General features: G+C 34.7%; 1 protein-coding gene across 1 annotated transcript in view; it reads left to right on the forward strand.

The window, feature by feature from the left end:
- The window catches only part of n4bp1 (nedd4 binding protein 1), a 42,900-nt gene extending 33,816 nt beyond the window's left edge, over window positions 1-9,084 (forward strand). The window contains exons 8-12 of the mRNA XM_059334470.1: window positions 133-263; window positions 1,407-1,503; window positions 2,774-2,881; window positions 4,416-4,517; window positions 8,052-9,084. Of these exons, the coding sequence (XP_059190453.1) occupies window positions 133-263; window positions 1,407-1,503; window positions 2,774-2,881; window positions 4,416-4,517; window positions 8,052-8,433 (820 nt within the window). The 3' untranslated portion in view covers window positions 8,434-9,084. The remainder of the gene's footprint in view (window positions 1-132; window positions 264-1,406; window positions 1,504-2,773; window positions 2,882-4,415; window positions 4,518-8,051) is intronic.
- The last annotated feature ends 10,904 nt before the right edge of the window (window positions 9,085-19,988 follow it).

Below are 19,988 nucleotides of genomic sequence, written 5' to 3' on the forward strand. Positions count from 1 at the left end.
TCACTGGAGATGTTGTTCACCAAGCATGGTGCTGAGTGGTTCTGAAAATGCAAACCTAGTGTTGTCAAACATCCTCCTAATTTATTACAGTGTTCCTGACTCTCACTGTATCCTTCTGTTCATCCTCTCCAGTCACGGTCTTCATCGGTTCTTCTCCTGTCGAGGGATAGCGCTGGCTGTGGAGACCTTCTGGAGGCGGGGACACAGGGAGATAACGGTATTTGTCCCCCAGTGGCGTCAGAAGAGGGACCGATTCACAACAGGTACACATGTTTTTATTTATTCATCTATTAATATTTAAACTTGTTGTTTTTTTTGTCGTTTTTTTACTTGCTTGCATGTTCGAAATACAGACAATCAATCAATCAATCAATGTGCAGGTCTACACCGGCACACTTCAAGTAACAGAACAGTGCTGTGTTTGTCGATAGCCGTGTTTCCATCGAGGAATTTCTATGCACATTTTGAAGATTCACATGAGAAAATCTTGATGGAAACACCAAAATTTGATAAAACTTTTGAAAATGAGCATTAAACTTTTAATGCTCGGTACGTGCACTAAGATGCACGTGCGGTGGGACCAGTGAGCAAAACAATTTGTTCTATGCTGTCAACAACCAACAGAGGAGTTCAGTTAGCCGTCGCTAACTGTGCACATTGTCTCCGCTGATCATAAACATAGTGATGGTGAATTAACCGCCTTCGCTTACTGTGTCTGGTGCTCGTTGTAAACAAACAGAGATCACTCAGTGAACAGCTAACTGTTAGCCTGTTAGCACATACACACTGTACTGCTACAGAGCTAACTGTTAGCCTGTTAGCACATACACACTGTACTGCTACAGAGCTAACTGTTAGCCTGTTAGCACATACACACTGTACTGCTACAGAGCTAACTGTTAGCCTGTTAGCACATACACACTGTACTGCTGCAGAGCTAACTGTTAGCCTGTTAGCACATACACACTGTACTGCTACAGAGCTAACTGTTAGCCTGTTAGCACATACACACTGTACTGCTACAGAGCTAACTGTTAGCCTGTTAGCACATACACGCTGTACTGCTACAGAGCTAACTGTTAGCCTGTTAGCACATACACACTGTACTGCTACAGAGCTAACTGTTAGCCTGTTAGCACATACACACTGTACTGCTGCAGAGCTAACTGTTAGCCTGTTAGCAATTTTGGAAACATCCTTTATATGTTTACATAGTAAATAGTTGTTTGCTGCTTTATGAATGTTCTGAACATTGTCGTGTACTGCCCCCTTTTAAAAGTGGATACATAATATAGTTTTATTTAATTTTAAAGTTTTAGGCCTCCTGGTTTAAAAAAAAAGAAGTGTTTTCTTGCTATTCCATTTTGCTGCCACGTAATATAAATGTCAATATTATTTTGTTACAGAGCAACATTTTCTAAACCAGCTAGAAGACCTGAGACTGCTGTCCTTCACTCCCTCCAGAGAGGTGTGTGGCCAGAGGATATGCTCACACGATGACAGGTACACACACACACACACACACACACACACACACACTCTGAAACACAAGAGGGTGCGTCGTAGAGCAGTGGGGGAACTTGTTCTTCCCCAATGCCAGCGATTGAACAGCTCTGTTATCTGTGGGGATTTCGGTTCCATTATGAACTTATCTCCTCCGATGCAAATATCGAACATTGTGTCCCTTACTCTGAACCTGCACATCAGCAACTACAGTCATATTGTAGTTTCATAACAGAGATGAGTAAGCTGACTCATTAGAGCAGTAGTTCTCAACCTTTTAGAGTTGCGATTCCCAATTTAACATGCATGTTGTCCGCGATCCCCGCTCACTGAACAGAATCTCACACGCACAGTTCAGATCATACAAAAAAGAAACAAAATGACCAAAAAAAGGAAACAAAATGACCAAAAAAGACACAAATTGACTACAAAATGATCAAAAAAGACACAAAATGACCCAAAAAAGAAACAAAATGACCAAAAAAATTAAACAAAATGACCAAAAAAATTAAACAAAATGACTAAAAAAAGACACAAAATGACCAGAAAAGACACAAAATGACCAAAAAAATGAAACAAAATGACCAAAAAAGACACAAAATGACCAGAAAAGACATAAATTGACCAGAAAACAGACAAAATGACCAAAAAAAGACACAAAATGACTAAAAAAGACACGAAATGACCAAAAAAGACACAAAATGACTAAAAAAAGACAGAAAATGACCAGAAAAGACACAAAATTACCAAAAAAATGAAACAAAATGACCAAAAAAGACACAAAATGACCAGAAAAGACATAAATTGACCAGAAAAGAGACAAAATGACCAAAAAAAGACACAAAATGACCAAAAAAAAGACACAAAATGACCAAAAAAAAGACACAAAATGACTAAAAAAGACACAAAATGACTAAAAAAGACACAAAATGACCCAAAAAATGAAACTAAATGACCAGAAAAGACACAAAATGACCCAAAAAAGAAACAAAATTACCAAAAAAAGACACAAAATGACCCAAAAAAGACACAGAATGACTAAAAAAAGACACAAGGTGATTGAAGGTGTTTAAATGATGAGTGTGAGAGCCAGATAGCTGTGAATATGATCAGTTCTCAGATATATCAGCTCCTTTGGGCTTGGTAAACATTAAGATAATGTCAACATAAAAAGTCATCTTGACTCAGCAATTAAGGTGTTTCCTCTGCCTCTGACCTGTGAACACGGGGAAAACCCAGAATGTCTAATGTCTCTTTCTCTCTCCGCCAGGTTCCTGCTCCACCTAGCAGAGAAAACAGACGGGATCATCGTAACCAATGACAACCTGAGGGACTTTGTCCAAACCTCGGAGACCTGGCGCAAGATCATTCAAGAGAGGTTATTGTTTGATCTTATGTATACACAGCTCAGTCATATGATAATACCTTCCATTACTCACTAATGTTTAGGGTGTAGTTTTGTTATTTTATTAACATTTACTATCTTTTAGAGCTTACAGCAAGAATAAACAGTCCCTGAAGTAACATTTGTGGAGGGAAAGAATCATCTGTTTGACTAGTGATGTGTACACAAGCAAATACAATTAGAACTATAATCATTTTCAGGTTCATTTTGTTTTAATAGAATTTAATAAAGGTAGGGCAATTACAGCATCAGGAAGCCAGCGTCTGACACACTCCTGTGGTTCAGCCTGTTCATGACCTGTGTCTCATCATATGATTAATTCCTGGTTAGACTAGTCTGACTAGTTGAGGCTGATTACTTTGACCTGGGTTCAACTCTCCTCCAGGAGAAGGTTGTGAAGCCAATATTCTAGACGGATTTCAGAATAAAGGCCTCCAATAAGAAGTGAGGAGCATTTATGGGTACAAGTCAGGAACCGGCCTACCTTACAGATCTCAAGGGTGCTGAGTCCAAAAAAAATGGTTCCCAAGCGAAATTTTGAGTTTTTGACCTTCTCATTTGTATCAAATGGCCACCAAATTGCCCATCTTGCTCAGTCACTGGACCATTTCCCCTTAGTTTTTTTGTAAGTAGGCAATCAAAGATGAGGAAATTAAGTTTCTGGATCTATAGTCTAGGGTCAGAGCAAGGATATAGTGGAGGCTCAGTGTCTTTTTTATGTATATATATATATATATATATATATATGCAAAATACCAACTGGAACATTTAAAAGTCATATTGATTGAATATTTATGTTGGCCTTAAAAAATGACACAAATAATGCTTAATTAAGCAAAATACCAACTTTTAAGGTGAAATTAAGCATTATTTGTGTCATTTTTTAAGGCCGACATAAATATTCAATCAATATGACTTGACTAACTGGACTAAATGTTCCAGTTGGTATTTTGCATATATATATACATAAAAAAGACACTGAGCCTCCACTATATCCTTGCTCTGACTCTAGACTATAGATCCAGAAACTTAATTTCCTCATCTTTGATTGCCTACTTACAAAAAAACTTGGGGAAAATGGTCCAACGACCAACGGCCGCCATATTGATATGCAAATGAGAAGGTCAAAAAACTCAAAATTTCGCTTGGGAACCATTTTTTGGGGGGATTCAGCACCCTTGAAATGAGTAAAGTAGGCCAGTTCCCGACTTGTACCCATAAATGCTCCTCACTTTCACTTTTTGGACAATTCCGTCTAGACTACAAGCTAGATAATGTGCATTAACATCAGAACACGGTGCAATATCAAAATGGCAAATTTGTGGATGGACTACTACACTGCCACATGAAACAGTTTGCACTAATGTGGTAATAGACCGGTTGTGATTCAGGAAATACAATGGCTTTCATGCTACACCCTTACCTTTGTTCTTTTTCTTTTTCTAATATTGGGAGAATTGTAGTTTACTAAATGAAATGGTCATATTTCTTTTCTTTTCATTGATAGGTTGCTTCAGTTTACTTTTGTGGAGGACCACTTTATGATCCCGGATGACCCTCTGGGGAAGAACGGACCTGATCTAGACATCTTCCTGCGGAAAGACAGCAGGTGTGTTTTCTCTGCAAATGTGTGTAAGGTTAGACCAGCCTTTACTAACAAAAGAGCCACTGTTGGAAAAAAAAAAAGAGAGAGAAATTGATTGATTGATTGTCTTTATTTCGAACATGCAAGCATTAAAAAAACAAGTTTAAATATTAATAGATGAATAAATAAAAAACAAAACAAAAAAAGCAAAAAAAATTGAAAAAACAGACACTTTCTGCAAGCTCGAAAGGGGGTAGGAAGAAGTAAAAAAATTTATCGAGTCCTACCCCTTAAACTCAATGTCAGAACGGAGCCGCAAACCTTATTTTGAGCCCCACAATGAAGATGTAACAGCCTACTAAATCTAAATTAGCCTACCAACATTACTAATAAGTAATAATGCACAGCAGACTTCAAATACAACTCTGAGTCCTGAATCCAGAAGTACTCTGACGACACTGCTGTTGTGGCGTGTATCAGGAATGGACAGGAATCTGAATATAGGGATCTGATAAAAGCCTTCAGAAGAACTATCTCCTCCTGAACACCTCAAAGACAGGAAATGATCAGAGATTTCTGCAGGTTCAAGCCCCCCTTCAGCCAGTGAACACCTGTGGGGTGGACATGGAGGTGTTGCTCACAGTATCTAGGTGTTTACCTGGATAATAAGTTGGACTGGTCCCTAAACACAGACGCTCTCTACTAAAAGGGGCGGAGCCTCCTCTTTTTCTTCTCTCAGCTCAGATCTCTGGACATGTGTAGTGAGATGCTGCAGATGTTTTATCAGTCTGTGGTGGTAGTGTGTTGTTTTATGCTGCAGTCTGCTGGGGAGGCAGCACCACACACAGAGATGATCAGACTGGTCTACAGAGCTGGTTCTGGTCTACAGAGCTGGTTCTGGTCTAAAGAGCTGGTACTGGTCTACAGAGCTGCTTCTGGTCTACAGAGCTGGTTCTGGTCTACAGAGCTGGTTCTGGTCTACAGAGCTGGTTCTAGTCTACAGAGCTGGTTCTGGTCTACAGAGCTGGTTCTGTGGTTGGAGCCAGGTTGGAGCCACTGGAGGAGGTGGTGGAGAGATGACCTGTCAACATGTTGGAGGCCATCTTTAAATACCAGATCATCTGCTACACAAAACCTTTATGGAGCAAAACAACAGCAGTGGACGGCTCCTCTCTCTCTGCTGCAGGACGGAGAGATTCAAAAGATCCTTGAATTTGAATTTGAATTTGAATTTATTAATATGACTTTGTCAGAATGCAGCGAGGAGCCAAGTGCAAATGAGAGGAAAGCTTGTCTAGCTGTAGAAACTCAAAACTAGACTTGAAGTTGGCAAAATGTAGATGTCAACAAAAAAAAAAGAAGAGAAAATAAATAAATAAATAAATAAAAACAAAACAACCAACAGCTGTGTGTCACTGGCTGTCTCTGTGTGTGACAGGCAGAAACATAGAGTGCTGCTAATCTAAAAAAAACTAAATTATTTAAAAAAACACACAAAATGACCAAAAAAGACACAAAATGACCAAAAAAGACACAAAATTACTAAAAAAAAGACACAAAATGATCAAAAAACACACAAAATGACAGAAAAAAACTAAATTACTTTAAAAAGAAACAGAATTACCAAAAAAAGACAGAAAATTACAAAAAAAAGACACAAAATTATTTTAAAAAGACACAAAATGACCAAAAAAAGACACAAAATTACAAAAGACACAAATTGACCCAAAAAACACACAAACTGACAGAAAAAAACTAAATTACTTTAAAAAGAAACAGAATTACCAAAAAAAGACAGAAAATTACAAAAAAAAGACAGAAAATTATTTTAAAAAGACACAAAATGACCAAAAAAAGACACAAAATTATATAAAAAAGAAAGAATTATTAAAAAATACACACAATTATTAAAAAAAGAAACAAAATGACCAAAAAAAGACACAAAATTATATGAAAAAGAAAGAATTATTAAAAAATACACAAAATTATATAAAAAAGAAAGAATTACAAAAAAAAGACACAAAATTATTTTAAAAAGAAACAAAATGACCAAAAAAAGACACAAAATTATTTTAAAAAGAAAGAATTATTAAAAAAGACACAAAATTACAAAAGACACAAATTGACCCAAAAAACACATAAACTGACAGAAAAAAAATAAATTACTTTAAAAAGAAACAGAATTACCAAAAAAAGACAGAAAATTACAAAAAAAGACACAAAATTATTTTAAAAAGACACAAAATTATATAAAAAAGAAAGAATTATTAAAAAAGACACACAATTATTAAAAAAGACACAAAATTGAAAGGCAAAAACATAGAAACTGCTGCTAATCTAATCTACAGCTCTGTGACTCTTCCCCGAGGAGGAGCGGCAGTTTTTCCTCATCTGACCATTTTAAAAAACCTTTTTTGACGGATTCAAATTTTGGGAAATATGTTTCTCTAATTAGTTCATATTTTTTTACATCTCTCTCTCTCCCTCTCTCTCTCTCTCTCTCTCTCTCCCTCTCTCTCTCTCTCTCTCCCTCTCTAGACTGCTGCTAATCTAAAAAAAACTAAATTACTTAAAAAAACACACAAAATGACCAAAAAAGACACAAAATTACTAAAAAAAAAGACACAAGATGACAAAAAAAGAAACAAAAATTACTAAAAAAAAAGACACAAGATGACAAAAAAAGACACAAAATTACTAAAAAAAAAAAGACACAAATTGACCAAAAAAACACACAAACTGACAGAAAAAAACTAAATTACTTTAAAAAGAAACAGAATTACCAAAAAAAGACAGAAAATTACAAAAAAAAGACAGAAAATTATTTTAAAAAGACACAAAATGACCAAAAAAAGACATAAAATTATTTAAAAAAAGAAATAATTATTAAAAAAGACACAAAATTATTAAAAAAGACGCAAAATTGACAGGCAGAAACATAGACGGCTGCTAATCTAAAAAAAACTAAATTACTTAAAAAAACACACAAAATGACCAAAAAAGACACAAAATTACTAAAAAAAAAAGACACAAGATGACAAAAAAAAGACACAAAATTACTAAAAAAAAAAAGACACAAAATGACCAAAAAAACACACAAAATGACCAAAAAAGAAACAAAATTACTAAAAAAAAGACATAAGATGACAAAAAAGACACAAAATTACTAAAAAAAAAAGACACAAATTGACCCAAAAAACACACAAACTGACAGAAAAATACTAAATTACTTTAAAAAGAAACAGAATTACCAAAAAAGACACAAAATTACAAAAAAGACACAAAATTATTTTAAAAAGACACAAAATTATATAAAAAAAGAAAGACTTATTAAAAAAGACACAAAATTATTAAAAAAGACACAAAATTGAAACATAGAAACTGCTGCTAATCTAATCCACAGCTCTGTGACTCTTCCCCGAGGAGGAGCGGCAGTTTTTCCTCATCTGACCATTTTAAAAAACCTTTTTTGACGGATTCAAATTTTTGGAAACATGTTTCTCTAATTAGTTCATATTTTCTTACCTCTCTCTCTCTCTCTCTCTGTGTCTCCACCAGGAGGACTCCAGCGACCCCTCCCCTCCTCAGACCACCAGAGTTCCGGGCGTCGTCCCAGCAACAGCAGCCGGTCTACGTCCAGGCGCTCCACCCTGCTCCTCGGCCCCCCGCCTCCACCACCCCCCGGCCCCCGCCCTCCCTGCTGCCCCCCCACCCCACCGTGCACTGGCCCCACTCCGGTCCTCCTGAATGGCACCCGCCTCGCCGTTCCCCCTCCCCCTCGCCCTCCCCCCCTCCCCAGCGGTCGCCGGGGGAGACGTCGGAGCTGAAGAGAAAGCTGTACGACATCTTCCCCGACCAGAAGCAGCGAATCGACCGCATCCTCAGCGACAACCCGTACATGAGAGACCTGAACGCCCTGTCGGGGCTGCTGCTGGGATGAATCATAACTAATGAGCCCACTAATGAGAATCAGCAGACACACACCGGACATATGCGCACATATGCAAGAATACACTACCGGTCAAAAGTTTTAGAACACACCCAACTTTTCCAGAATTTAATTGAAAATTATGCAGTTTAATGTCTCAGTGTACTCTGAAATTAATGCACATTTGCAACATTTAAAATTCTTTATTGAGCATGATAGTGTTTTGAAAGTAAAAAAAAGATTCAAAATCACATTTTATGTTGGATTAAAGGACTAAAAAAAGACACAAAATGACCCAAAAAAGACACAAAATGACAAAAAAGACGCCAAAAGACACAAAATGACTTAAAAAAGACACAAAATGACAAAAAAAAGGACACAAAATGACAAAAAAGACGACAAAAGACACAAAATGACTTAAAAAAGACACAAAATGACCCAAAAAAAGGACACAAAATGACAAAAAAGACGCCAAAAGACACAAAATGACTTAAAAATGACACAAAATGACCCAAAAAAAGGACACATAATGACAAAAAAGACGCCAAAAGACACAAAATGACTTAAAAAAGACACAAAATGACCCAAAAAAAGGACACAAAATGACAAAAAAGACGCCAAAAGACACAAAATGACTTACATAGACATGAAAAGAATTCAAAAATGGACTTGAAAATGGAGTTGTTAACCCATTTCTTGTTCCCTGAAAAAGGCCTACTTGTATAATTCTGAAATGTACATTATTTTCCAGTTTTGGTTAAGCTTACCTTTTTTTATTTACCTCTGGCAGTTCACCACTTACCTTTGGACCCTTTCAAGCTGTTCATTTGACTTGAACTGCTTGAATTTCAATAAAAAACTGGAAAAATTGGGGTGTTCTAAAACTTTTGACCGGTAGTGTATGTCAGCAGAACAATAATTTATTTCCCCTTTTCTTCCAGCCTGGAGGGAATGGAACGTTTGATTTGGATTATTTTACAGAAAGACTGATCATCAAACTAGCTGCTACTGGCAAAAAGTCTTTTTTTTTTTGGATTATTTTTTTCTCTCCCTCCTCTTTGCTTTCAAATTTAATAACTAATTCTGGTGTCTACAGAACCAAAATGTAAACAAATTGCCATATTTGTTCCGCAGCAAAATCTATATTGTTCACATGGTCATAAGTCTGACATGGGACCATCACAGGAGACATTTTTTTTTTTTTTGGACCAACAACAGTGAACTGGTCCCACTGTGGCTCCAGTTCAACACATACTGGGTTTTCCTCTGCAAAAACCTTGTTTCCCATCAGACTCTCTGGATATTCGAGCTCTGAGCTTTTCATGGATCAACGTTGGGACGTCGACAGGTTTTGCATGTTTTTATGTTTTCAACAAACAAGTTGTGAACTTCTTATGTTCTGTAACAGTGAATTCACTAATAGGCAGCGCCAGGTAAGAGATATAAGTTGAGTTTTTTTTTTTACTCTTTTCATTTCCTTAGCAGTGTACTTTCAGGAAGACTGATGCTATCAATCGATAGCTTTAGCATCATTAAAATCACTGGGTGAGAGCTGATGTTGGACAGAAATCCCCCCAAATCTAAAAAATACATGTTTTTCCTCTTACCTGTAGTGCTATTTATAACTCACACCAAAGCAATCTAGACTGATAGAGTGTTGAAGATATCAGCCGGACAGATTTACTTTCTCTTTTCTCTCCTTTATTCCCCCCAAATAGTTCCCTAAGTTACTCCTTCTTTTGTTTTTGAGCAGTTAAATATCGAAACAATTTTCTTCCTGATATAATTTTAACATGTGAGTTCTCTCGAGTAAGCGGATCATTATTTTCGGAAAGAGATGTATAGATATATAGTAGAATTTTTTTTAAAAATGTGTGTTTTTTGCTGCTCCGAGCAACACAAACGTTGTGTTATCTCGTTCCATTCTAATCAATAGAAGGCTGATATCTCCAGCAGTTGGCAACTTACACAACAAACCAAAAAATGTTGATAGAAATTACAGTAAATGACATCAGAAATAGGCCGTAAAATTAAAAATTGTATATCACCGTAGTAGACACTTTTAATTACCGTAAATCTAAGAATAGCACAAAACTTTTACTTTTACTGTCATAAATTAGGAAACACACAGTTTCATGTAAATACCAAAATGTCAAAATGATACCATTACTCTTAAAATAAAAAGATTATTCAGTCTGTATTATTATTATTATTATTATTATTAGTCTAAATTACAGATAGACAGATACAGATTTTTTTTTTTTTTTTACAGTAGAAAACCCACTCACTGTATTTTTTACGGGGATATTCTGGCAACCACCAAAGCTGCCGGTATTTTACCGTAAATTAAACAGATTAATTTTTTACAGAACTACAGGTAAGAGGAAACATTTTAGAGGTTTTGGGGGTGGACTTTCATTTTAATATCGGACAAAAATTCCCACATCATTAACACAACTTTAGTTTTGCAAGTTCCAAGTGATTCTCATATACAGTCAAATATTAGACCACCCTCTGTCTTCAATTTCTTGTTCATTTTAATGCCCGATACAACTAAAAGTACATTTGTTTGGACAAATCTAATGATAACAACAAAGATAACTCATTAGAGTTTAATATAAGAGCTGATATCTAGACATATAACTTGGTTTTCTTGATCATTTCTAAAAAAATTATTACCACACACACTACAAATGCAAGAATATACGTATCAGCATAACAATAATTTATTTTCCCTTTTCTTCCAGCCTGGAGGGAATGGAGCGTTTGATTTGGATTATTTTACAGAAATGGCAAAAAGTCTTTTTTTTCCTCTCCCTCCTCTTTGCTCTCAAATTTATTAACAATTCTGGTGTCTACAGAACCAAAACGTAAACAAATTGCCATATTTCTTAAGCAGCAAAATCTATATTGTATTATCTATATTTCCAAAATCATTATCAAGAAAACCATGAAAAATGTCTAGATATCAGCTCTTAAATTAAACTCTTATCAGCTATTTTTGTTGTTATTATATAACAATTACCAAACAAATTTACCTTTAGTTGTACCAGGCATTAAAATTAACAATACTGTAAAGAAAACAAGGGTGGTCTAATAATTATTTCCATGACTGTACACTATAATTTCTAAAATGTCAAAAACATTAATGACTAACATATTGAGAGTGTTGTTTTTTAGGCTCATTCATTTTCAGTTATGTCTTTTTTCTCATTGATACTCATTTGAGTTAGAGTTTAACTTGAGACTGGCTCAATAACCAAAAGAAATCATAATGTTTTTGAGTACCATCACTGTGACATAACCTCCAACCTGCTGTTTTATAAATGATCTCTAAAAAAGCTGCGTTAGAGCTGAAAGAAGTACATTTTTTCTGCCGCGATTTGAGACGAGGATTCAAAGTTTTGTTGGATTTTTCTCCCATTTCTTCATCAGTTGTTCCTGTTGAACTGTTTTCACTAGTTCCACATCAGCATTTTGTTCCAAGATGCTTTTATAAGTTATTATTTTTGGTTTCCAGGTAATACGTTACTACACTACAAGAGTTTGGATTTATCCTTTGTTGGTTCAGTTTATTGACCCGCTAAAATTGGAAATCACACATTTACTCACAAGAAGAAAATACAGATATACTTAAGTTACATTTGTAATTACTGTTAAATAGCAAAATTTATTGCACTGAAATGGTGTATTGAGTAAGACAAGTGAATTGATGAATGGTCAGAAGGCTTGTAGTGTTTTTTTACCCTCATACACCCAGAATGTGGGCCGCAGCTTGCATATATTTGATGTACATCTGAGTTTTGTAATATAAACACACTTTATCTCCTTGTAAGAAAAAGAATCTGCACAAAAACTTTACAAGGTGTCAACAGTTTCTTCGTACTTGCTCTGTTGTTGTTGTTAGGATTACTGAAGGATTTTTCTTTTTCTTTTGTTGTATTATAATTCTTTTGTGTATATCGATTTATTTTTTGTAAATATGAGCATTTTTGGCTACAGTGCACATATGGTTTTATGTGAGTGGAAAACAAAATAAATGCGGCAGTCCCCATAATCCTTTTTTGTGTTACTCTTTGGTCACTTAATGTCTTTGTTTGGTCATTTTGTGGTTTTTTTTTTTTGTCATTTTGTGTCTTTTTTGGTCATTTTGTTTCCTTTTTTTGGTAATTTTGTGTCTATTTTTAGTCATTTTGTATCTTTTTTTGGTCATTTTGTGTCTTTTTTTGGTCAATTTGTGTCTTTTTTGGTCATTTTGTTTCCTTTTTTTGGGTCATTTTGTGTCTATTTTTAGTCATTTTGTATCTTTTTTTGGTAATTTTGTGTCTTTTTAGTCATTTTGTGTCTTTTTTGGTCATTTTGGGTCATTTTGTGTCTTTTTTGATCATTTTATGGTCAATTTGTGTCTTTTTTGGTCATTTTGGGTCATTTTGTGTCTTTTTTGATCATTTTATGGTCATTTTGTGTCTTTTTTTGGTCAATTTGTGTCTTTTTTAGTCATTTTGTGTCGTCTTTGATCTTTTTTTGTCATTTTGTGTCTTTTTTGGTCAATTTGTGTCTTTTTTTGGTCATTGTTTCCTTTTTTTGGTCATTTTGTGTCTATTTTTAGTCATTTTGTATCTTTTTTTGGTCATTTTATGTCTTTTAAGTCATTTTGTGTCTTTTTTGGTCATTTTGTGTCTTTTTTGGTCAATTTGTGTCTTTTTTTTGGTCATTTTGTGTCTTTTTTGATAATTTTTTTGTCATTTTGTGTCTTTTTTGGTCATTTTGTTTCCTTTTTTTGGTCATTTTGTGTCTTTTTAGTCATTTTGTGTCTTTTTTGGTCATTTTGGGTCATTGTGTGTCTTTTTTTGAGCATTTTATGGTCATTTTGTGTCTTTTTTTGTCAATTTGTGTCTTTTTTTGGTCATTTTGTGTCTTTTTTAGGTCATTTTGTGTCTTTTTTGATCATTTTTTGGTCATTTTGTTTCTTTTTTTGGTCATTTTGTTTCTTTTTTGGGTGATCTGAACTGTGCGTGTGAGATTGTGTTCAGTGAGTGGGGGTCGCGGACAACATGCATGTTAAATTGGGGGTCGCGACTCAAAAAGGTTGAGAACTACTGCTCTACAGTGTTTTGTGTTTATTCATGGTCTCTTATCTATCTACAGTGTTTAGAGTTTCTTCAGACGCAACATTATTATGATGACCAGAAGTTTAGCATTTCCCTTTGACTCTTAGCTAAACTTTCTGATTTATTTAGTCGAGATGTTTTTTCTCTATATATGGCAAATGCCCTGGCGGCAACCTCCGGGTCTGAGCAAGGAGGCAAACCAGGAGGTGCCTAAAGCTGCATTCTACGGAAAATTCCAGCAGGGAGTGCTAAATTTTGCTGCAAAAACATTTCTGTCCATTCATTTCAATACAAATTGAGAAAACTTCTCATTTGATTTATTACCTCAGATTATTTTTTTACGACAACACTATGGTCTCAATCACTAGTAAAAAATCTTCAAGACAATTTGATGTCAATAGTTCTAATAATGGCCCCATTTAGAAGAAAATAGAAGATAAAGAATCGTATGATTTGGGGGCGGGGCTACCTTTGATTGACAGGTCACTGACAAGGCGAGCCGTCACCAGGAGAGAAGCAGAGCAATGCGTATCCACGGCAACGTGTCAATAAAGTTATATATAACGTTATATAGATATAAAAGAGGACGTTTAGCGGTTTGGTCTCATAACTTTGACCCTTTCACTGTATTTTCACTTAATGACAGTTTATTTGAACGTTTTGTTCAGTAAATGTCTTGTTCAGTGTTTGGTTGGACTAACAGACACTCCAAGGAGTCGCTGCTCAGTTTTCTGAGGTAAGAAAGATACATTTTGTTTTTGTTTTTTTGCTAGCCAAAACTAACATCCCAGTTAATGCTCCAGTTAATGCTAACATGAATTAGCAGCAGCTTCTCTCAGTCAGGTTGAGGTGTAGAGAGGCTGTAGTCAGTGATCAGATCCCTCTCCTCCTCCACAGTCCAAATATGGTCTGCTTCCTGTATCAGAAACAAGATGGAGACGAGTATAACGCTGAACTCGAGGCTTCCAACGGGCCACAAACCAATGGGTGACGTCAAGGTGACTACGTCCATTATTTATATACAGTGTATGGAAAGTACAAATGTAAAACATTTTCATGAGAGTCCTGACTACATTAGAACTCCTTATAAAGAACAGACGCTGGTTCATCTTTTTTACATATGTATACCGTCAATGTTTGCATCAAATTTCAACCTGCTGCTGGTAGAGAAAGAGTCAGGATCACCACAGAAACAGTGCAGCTGGCAGATTCCTGGTAAAACATAGAAATCCTGGAGCGTTCCAGGTTAGGCTGACCTACAATGATAGTGGATCCACATGTTGCCTGCTTCACTGCTTTATACACAGCAGGAGTCTCAATAGGCACTACACTGCAAAAAAGCCAACTTGTATTTTTTGGCCTAAAACAGTGATTTAAGTTGGTAAAACTTGGAAATATAAATTATTGACATTTAGGGCAATAATGTAAGTTAGCACAACAAAGGAAGCCAGTTGTCTGCTCAAAAACAAGTTGGTGAGTTGTTGTTACTTATATCTTTAAGTTGGGGTTCACAACAAGGGACAATAGTTCTGATAACTCTTATTTCTTTGTTGGGAAATTCGGTCATTAGCGAAAGCTAGCGGCTAACTGATGCTAGAGGCTAACTGATGCTAGCGTCCTACTGATGCTAGCGGCTACCTGATGCTAGCGGCTAACTGATGCTAGCGGCTACCTGATGCTAGCGGCTAACTGATGCTAGCGGCTAACTGATGCTAGCGGTGCTGCTTGTTACAGCTACAAGAGTAGCCCTTAGCGTATCAATGCTAACTCAAAATTGTGGTCGCAACATTAGCTGACATTTCATAGCGGCGTTACAATCGTGCCAGAGAAATTCAGAGTTGAGCAAACTCAAAAACAAAAATATTTAGTTTAATTGTCCAACTTAAAATTTTATCGAAGTTTGTTGCCTTGAAATTTTGAGTTCACCCAACTTTTCTTTTTTTTGCAGTGTATAGTGTGATATAGTAGGAGATATAGGACGTTGTTCTGTGGAGGGACTTCTGTTGAATATGTCAACTTGCCATGGGCTCCAAAAACTGCTCACATTAAGGGATTTTTTATTGTCAACATAGATTTTTGGCTAAAAGACCTGTCATGAGCATTGACTGGTTCCCAGAGGACAGTAATATTTGTAACAATATGTTTCCCCGACATCATGTGAGCGACTGAAAGGTTTCAGTTGTGTGTGACGATAAATATTTGCACATGACTGTAGGCACATGGATTTTTTTTTCTTTTGGAAAATGCATGAGAGGAATGAGTAAAAGAGAACCAGAAGTTCCCTGTGGTGCTTCTTCCAGATTCTCTTTTTAATGTTTTAAAGGTGCACACTCTGCCCTCACCTCATTTGCATGTCTTTGTGCTGTGGAATTGCCTGAAAATCTTTCAGTCCCTCAAGAATTGACAGTTTGTATGAATGTGTTTCAAGTTAAGGGTTTGAACTTTGCTTTAGTTGTTTTCTGTTCGGGTTCAGAAGCAGGAAAATGATTGTTGCCGCTGCTTTCCAGTAACTCTGGCAGCATTATAAAAAAACATTAGTTCTACCGATACACTGTAATACTCAGTATGTTTATAAATGACACTAGAATAAATAAAAACAACAATAAAGAAACACAGAATAGAACAAAGACACTTAGGAAGTTAAAAAGAAGATCAGTTGGTAGGTACAGATTATAGCAATTTTACTGATGATATGATGGTAATAATGTTATTGTGACTAGACAGTATATAATAATAGTACAGTATATAATATAATAATAATAATAATAATAATAATATGATAAAATAATATATAATAATAATAAGGCCAGTATAGTAAAAATAGTAGTATATCACAGTATATAGTAATAACAGTAATGGCAGCAACAGTATATGTATATAATAATAAAAATAATAATAATAATTCATACATTATTTTTACTTTATACAAAAATATTTTGTTTGTTTTTGTCCAGAAGTCAGTAGTTGGCATTAACAAAACCCATTAACTTGATTGCTGTATTTAATTTCCATTTTTTTCAGTACTTTCCTTTTTTTGTTAGGTATGTGTGTTTAGATTTTAAAAAATTAAAATGTCAATAGCAAAAGTCCTTTTTTATTTTCTATGCTTAGGTTTTTATAGGCATTTTCTATCTGCTTTGTGTAGCTGAGTGCTTCTTCAAGCAAGTTAGAGAGTTAACAAGGGGTTTTACAACTGTAAATTGTAAATTTATTGACATTTAAGTGATATATGTGTTCGAATACAAATCACAAGTCAAAATGACACTAAATTTGGCTGAATTATCAAGTCAAGTCAAAGTTTATTTATAGACATTTAAAAAAAACCTCAGTTGACCAAAGTGCTGAACAGTTATTAAAATAGAATAAATCATACACAAATAGGTATAAATAAAAACAATGAAACAATAAAATACTAAAAACAGTAAAACAATAAAATAGTAATAAAAACTCAATCCAAAACAGAGTTAGAGATAAAAAGACAAATAAAAGGGTAAAAAAAAAAAAAAGGAAAAAGAAAGCTAAGGATTATAAAATTAAAAAAGTATAAGTGGGAAAATGAAGAGCCATTAGGGAGCTGAAAGAGCCGACTCTTCTTGGTGAGCTGAGCCAAATGATCCGGATCAATAAAAAGAGACCAATTTTCCATCACTACAACTGAAACAAAAGTGTCTGTTTGGCCAAAACCAGTCTTCCCAGTGAGAACTACTGGTTGGGTTGTCTGGACTGTCTGGTCATACTGGAGGACTTCATACTTCTGGTTCTAGAGCTTTAGTGTGTCTGTGTTTAAGTGTGCACAGTTGAGTTTTTATTAAAAACTGATTTGAACATTTTCCCATGGTCATAAGCATTTGATTTTAATAACGAAGAAGAAAACTTTGTACAGCAGATGTCTTCACATGAGCACTCAAACCTTATATTTTTAATATTTATTTCAAAAATGTTTTTTCATATAAAAAAAGATATTACCAAATGAACATCCAACCCAGACTTTATTTGTATAGCACATTTCATACAAGAGAGATGTAACACAAAGTGCTTTACATAAAAAAGGAGAAAATAATAATAATAATAATAATAATAATAATAATAATAATAATAACAAAACATAGAAACAAGCAAACACCCTCCATCCCATTAAAAACAAAGCGTGAACAAATTAATTTGATAAAATAAATAAAAAACAAAGTAAGGTAAGATAAAATAAAAAGTAAATAATGACAATAAAAAGTAAAAAAAAAAGCTAGATTAAAAAGATAAAAACAATAAATAAAAACAAGAAGTAGAGCATGACAAAATATAAATATATAAAAATAAACTAATAAATAGTAGCAAAAAATAAATAAATAAAGACAAGATGTTGTAACACTAAGATGCATGAGCAGAAAAATCTCTAAAAATGGTTCATGTAAAAGCCAAATTCAAAAGATAAGTCTTAAGATTCCTCTTAAATAAAAATATGAACAGTCTCTGATGGCCTCAGGTCTTCAGGAGAGAAAATGACGCCTCACCTCGAGTTTTAGTTCTTACTTTTGGTATTATTTTTTGGTATTTATGTTTGCAAAATAAGAAATCACTCTGACTGAAGTTATGTCTGAGTCACTTCTGCAGGTCATCCACTAGGGGGCAGTGTGACTTCAGATATGGCTAGGTTTCATTTGTTTTGTTTTTAACCAATTCAATTCAATTCAATTCAATTCAATTGGCTTTATTGGCATGACATAACAATGTATATATTGCCAAAGCAAGCATCAGAAAAAAAGATAACAAGGAAAGCAATATTTACAATAAATTATTATAATTCTGTTATTCATTTTAACCTCTCAGTCCACCTCTTAATAATAATAATAATAATAATAAAAATAATAATAACTAGGCCTGTAAACCTGTACCAAAGGGTATTATTAGGGTCCTCGCACCTCGGTGCTCGGTCCCTAATAATAATAAATAATAATACATTTATCAGCACTTTAAAACTCAAAAACAGTTTAGAAGATGATTGAGAGCTTTGTAATTGGATGCTGCTTTATTGGGAGCCAGTGAAAATGTTGCAGGATGCTTTAATCTGAGTCATTTACACTTTGACTTATAAACAGTGGTGGAACAAGTATTCAGATCCTTTACTTAAGTAAAAGTACTAATACCACACTGTGAAATTACTCCACTACAAGTAAAAGTCCTGCATTCAAAACTTACTGAAGTAAAAGTACAAAAGTATCAGCATCAAAATGTACTTAAAGTATCAAAAGTAAAAGTACTCGTTATGCAGCATGCCCCCACTCATTGTAATGTGTTATCTAATATATTATTAGATTATTTGTGTTGATGCATTTATGCAAGTAGTGCTTTAATTTTTTTTTTTTTAATGGGGCTGATTTTAACCACTTAATATACTGTTGTGAGGTTTAACTTAAAAAAAATGTCTCATGACTTTACATTTTTTAACTTTTTATGTTAAATTTCGACCTGAAAAGTAACTAAAGCTGTCAGCTAAATATAGTGGAGTAAAAAGTACAATATTTGCCTAAAAATGTAGTGAAGTAGAAGTATAAAGTCACATAAAATAGAAATACTCAAGTAATGTAAAAGTACCTCAAAATTGCACTTAAGTACAGTACTTGAGTAAATGTACTTAGTTACTTTCCACCACTGCTTATAAAGAAGTCTCTTATGTCCACTTTCCTTCTTTTAGACATCCTGTATACATATGACATGCCACGTCATGATCCCAAAGGCCTTGTGATGCTACTGACCAAGTTTGAAGGCAATAAGGTGAAATCTGTAGGAGGAGTTTGTTAAAGAATGCAACATGGTCCTGTGATGAAAGGGGGCGTGGATATAGCATAAGGGGCGGGGCTTTTTGAAATATTTTGCCGCCATGCCACGCCCACATAGTGTGACCGTCGATAAAGCTTTCAATAACTTTTGATCCCAAAGGCCTTGTGATGGTACTGACCAAGTTTGAAGTTGATCGGGTAAAATCTGTAGGAGGAGTTCGTTAAAGTATGCAGCCTGGAAATGGTGAAAAACAGCAGGAAATGGCATGTTCGATCCAAGATGGCCGACTATACAGTAATAACTTTATTTATATATGACATGTAGACAAGCTGAGAAAACCAGTTAAAAGGTCAATCATAGGAGCTTTTACAGTGTGACAATTATGTTTCTAGACCATTTTTAAATTGTGAATTTTCTTTCTACGATGAAAATTATTGCTATTTTTAATTCACATGCAAATAGACTGTTTTGTAGTTTTGTTTTATTTTTTTTTCTGCTGATTTTGTGTTCATAAATGTTTTTTTTAAATGGTACATTTCCATAGAAACCTGTGTCTTTTGTTTGTATTTTGGGTTCCTGGCAGCTTTATACTTTATTAATTAAAATAAAATGAAAAATCTGACTGATAGCCAAGTTTGTGTGGAGAAAAAGGAGCCATGCATGTGATGTAAGGACAGACTG

This window comes from Centropristis striata, chromosome 6 (assembly GCF_030273125.1).
Source record: "Centropristis striata isolate RG_2023a ecotype Rhode Island chromosome 6, C.striata_1.0, whole genome shotgun sequence".
Classification (NCBI taxonomy): domain Eukaryota; kingdom Metazoa; phylum Chordata; class Actinopteri; order Perciformes; family Serranidae; genus Centropristis; species Centropristis striata.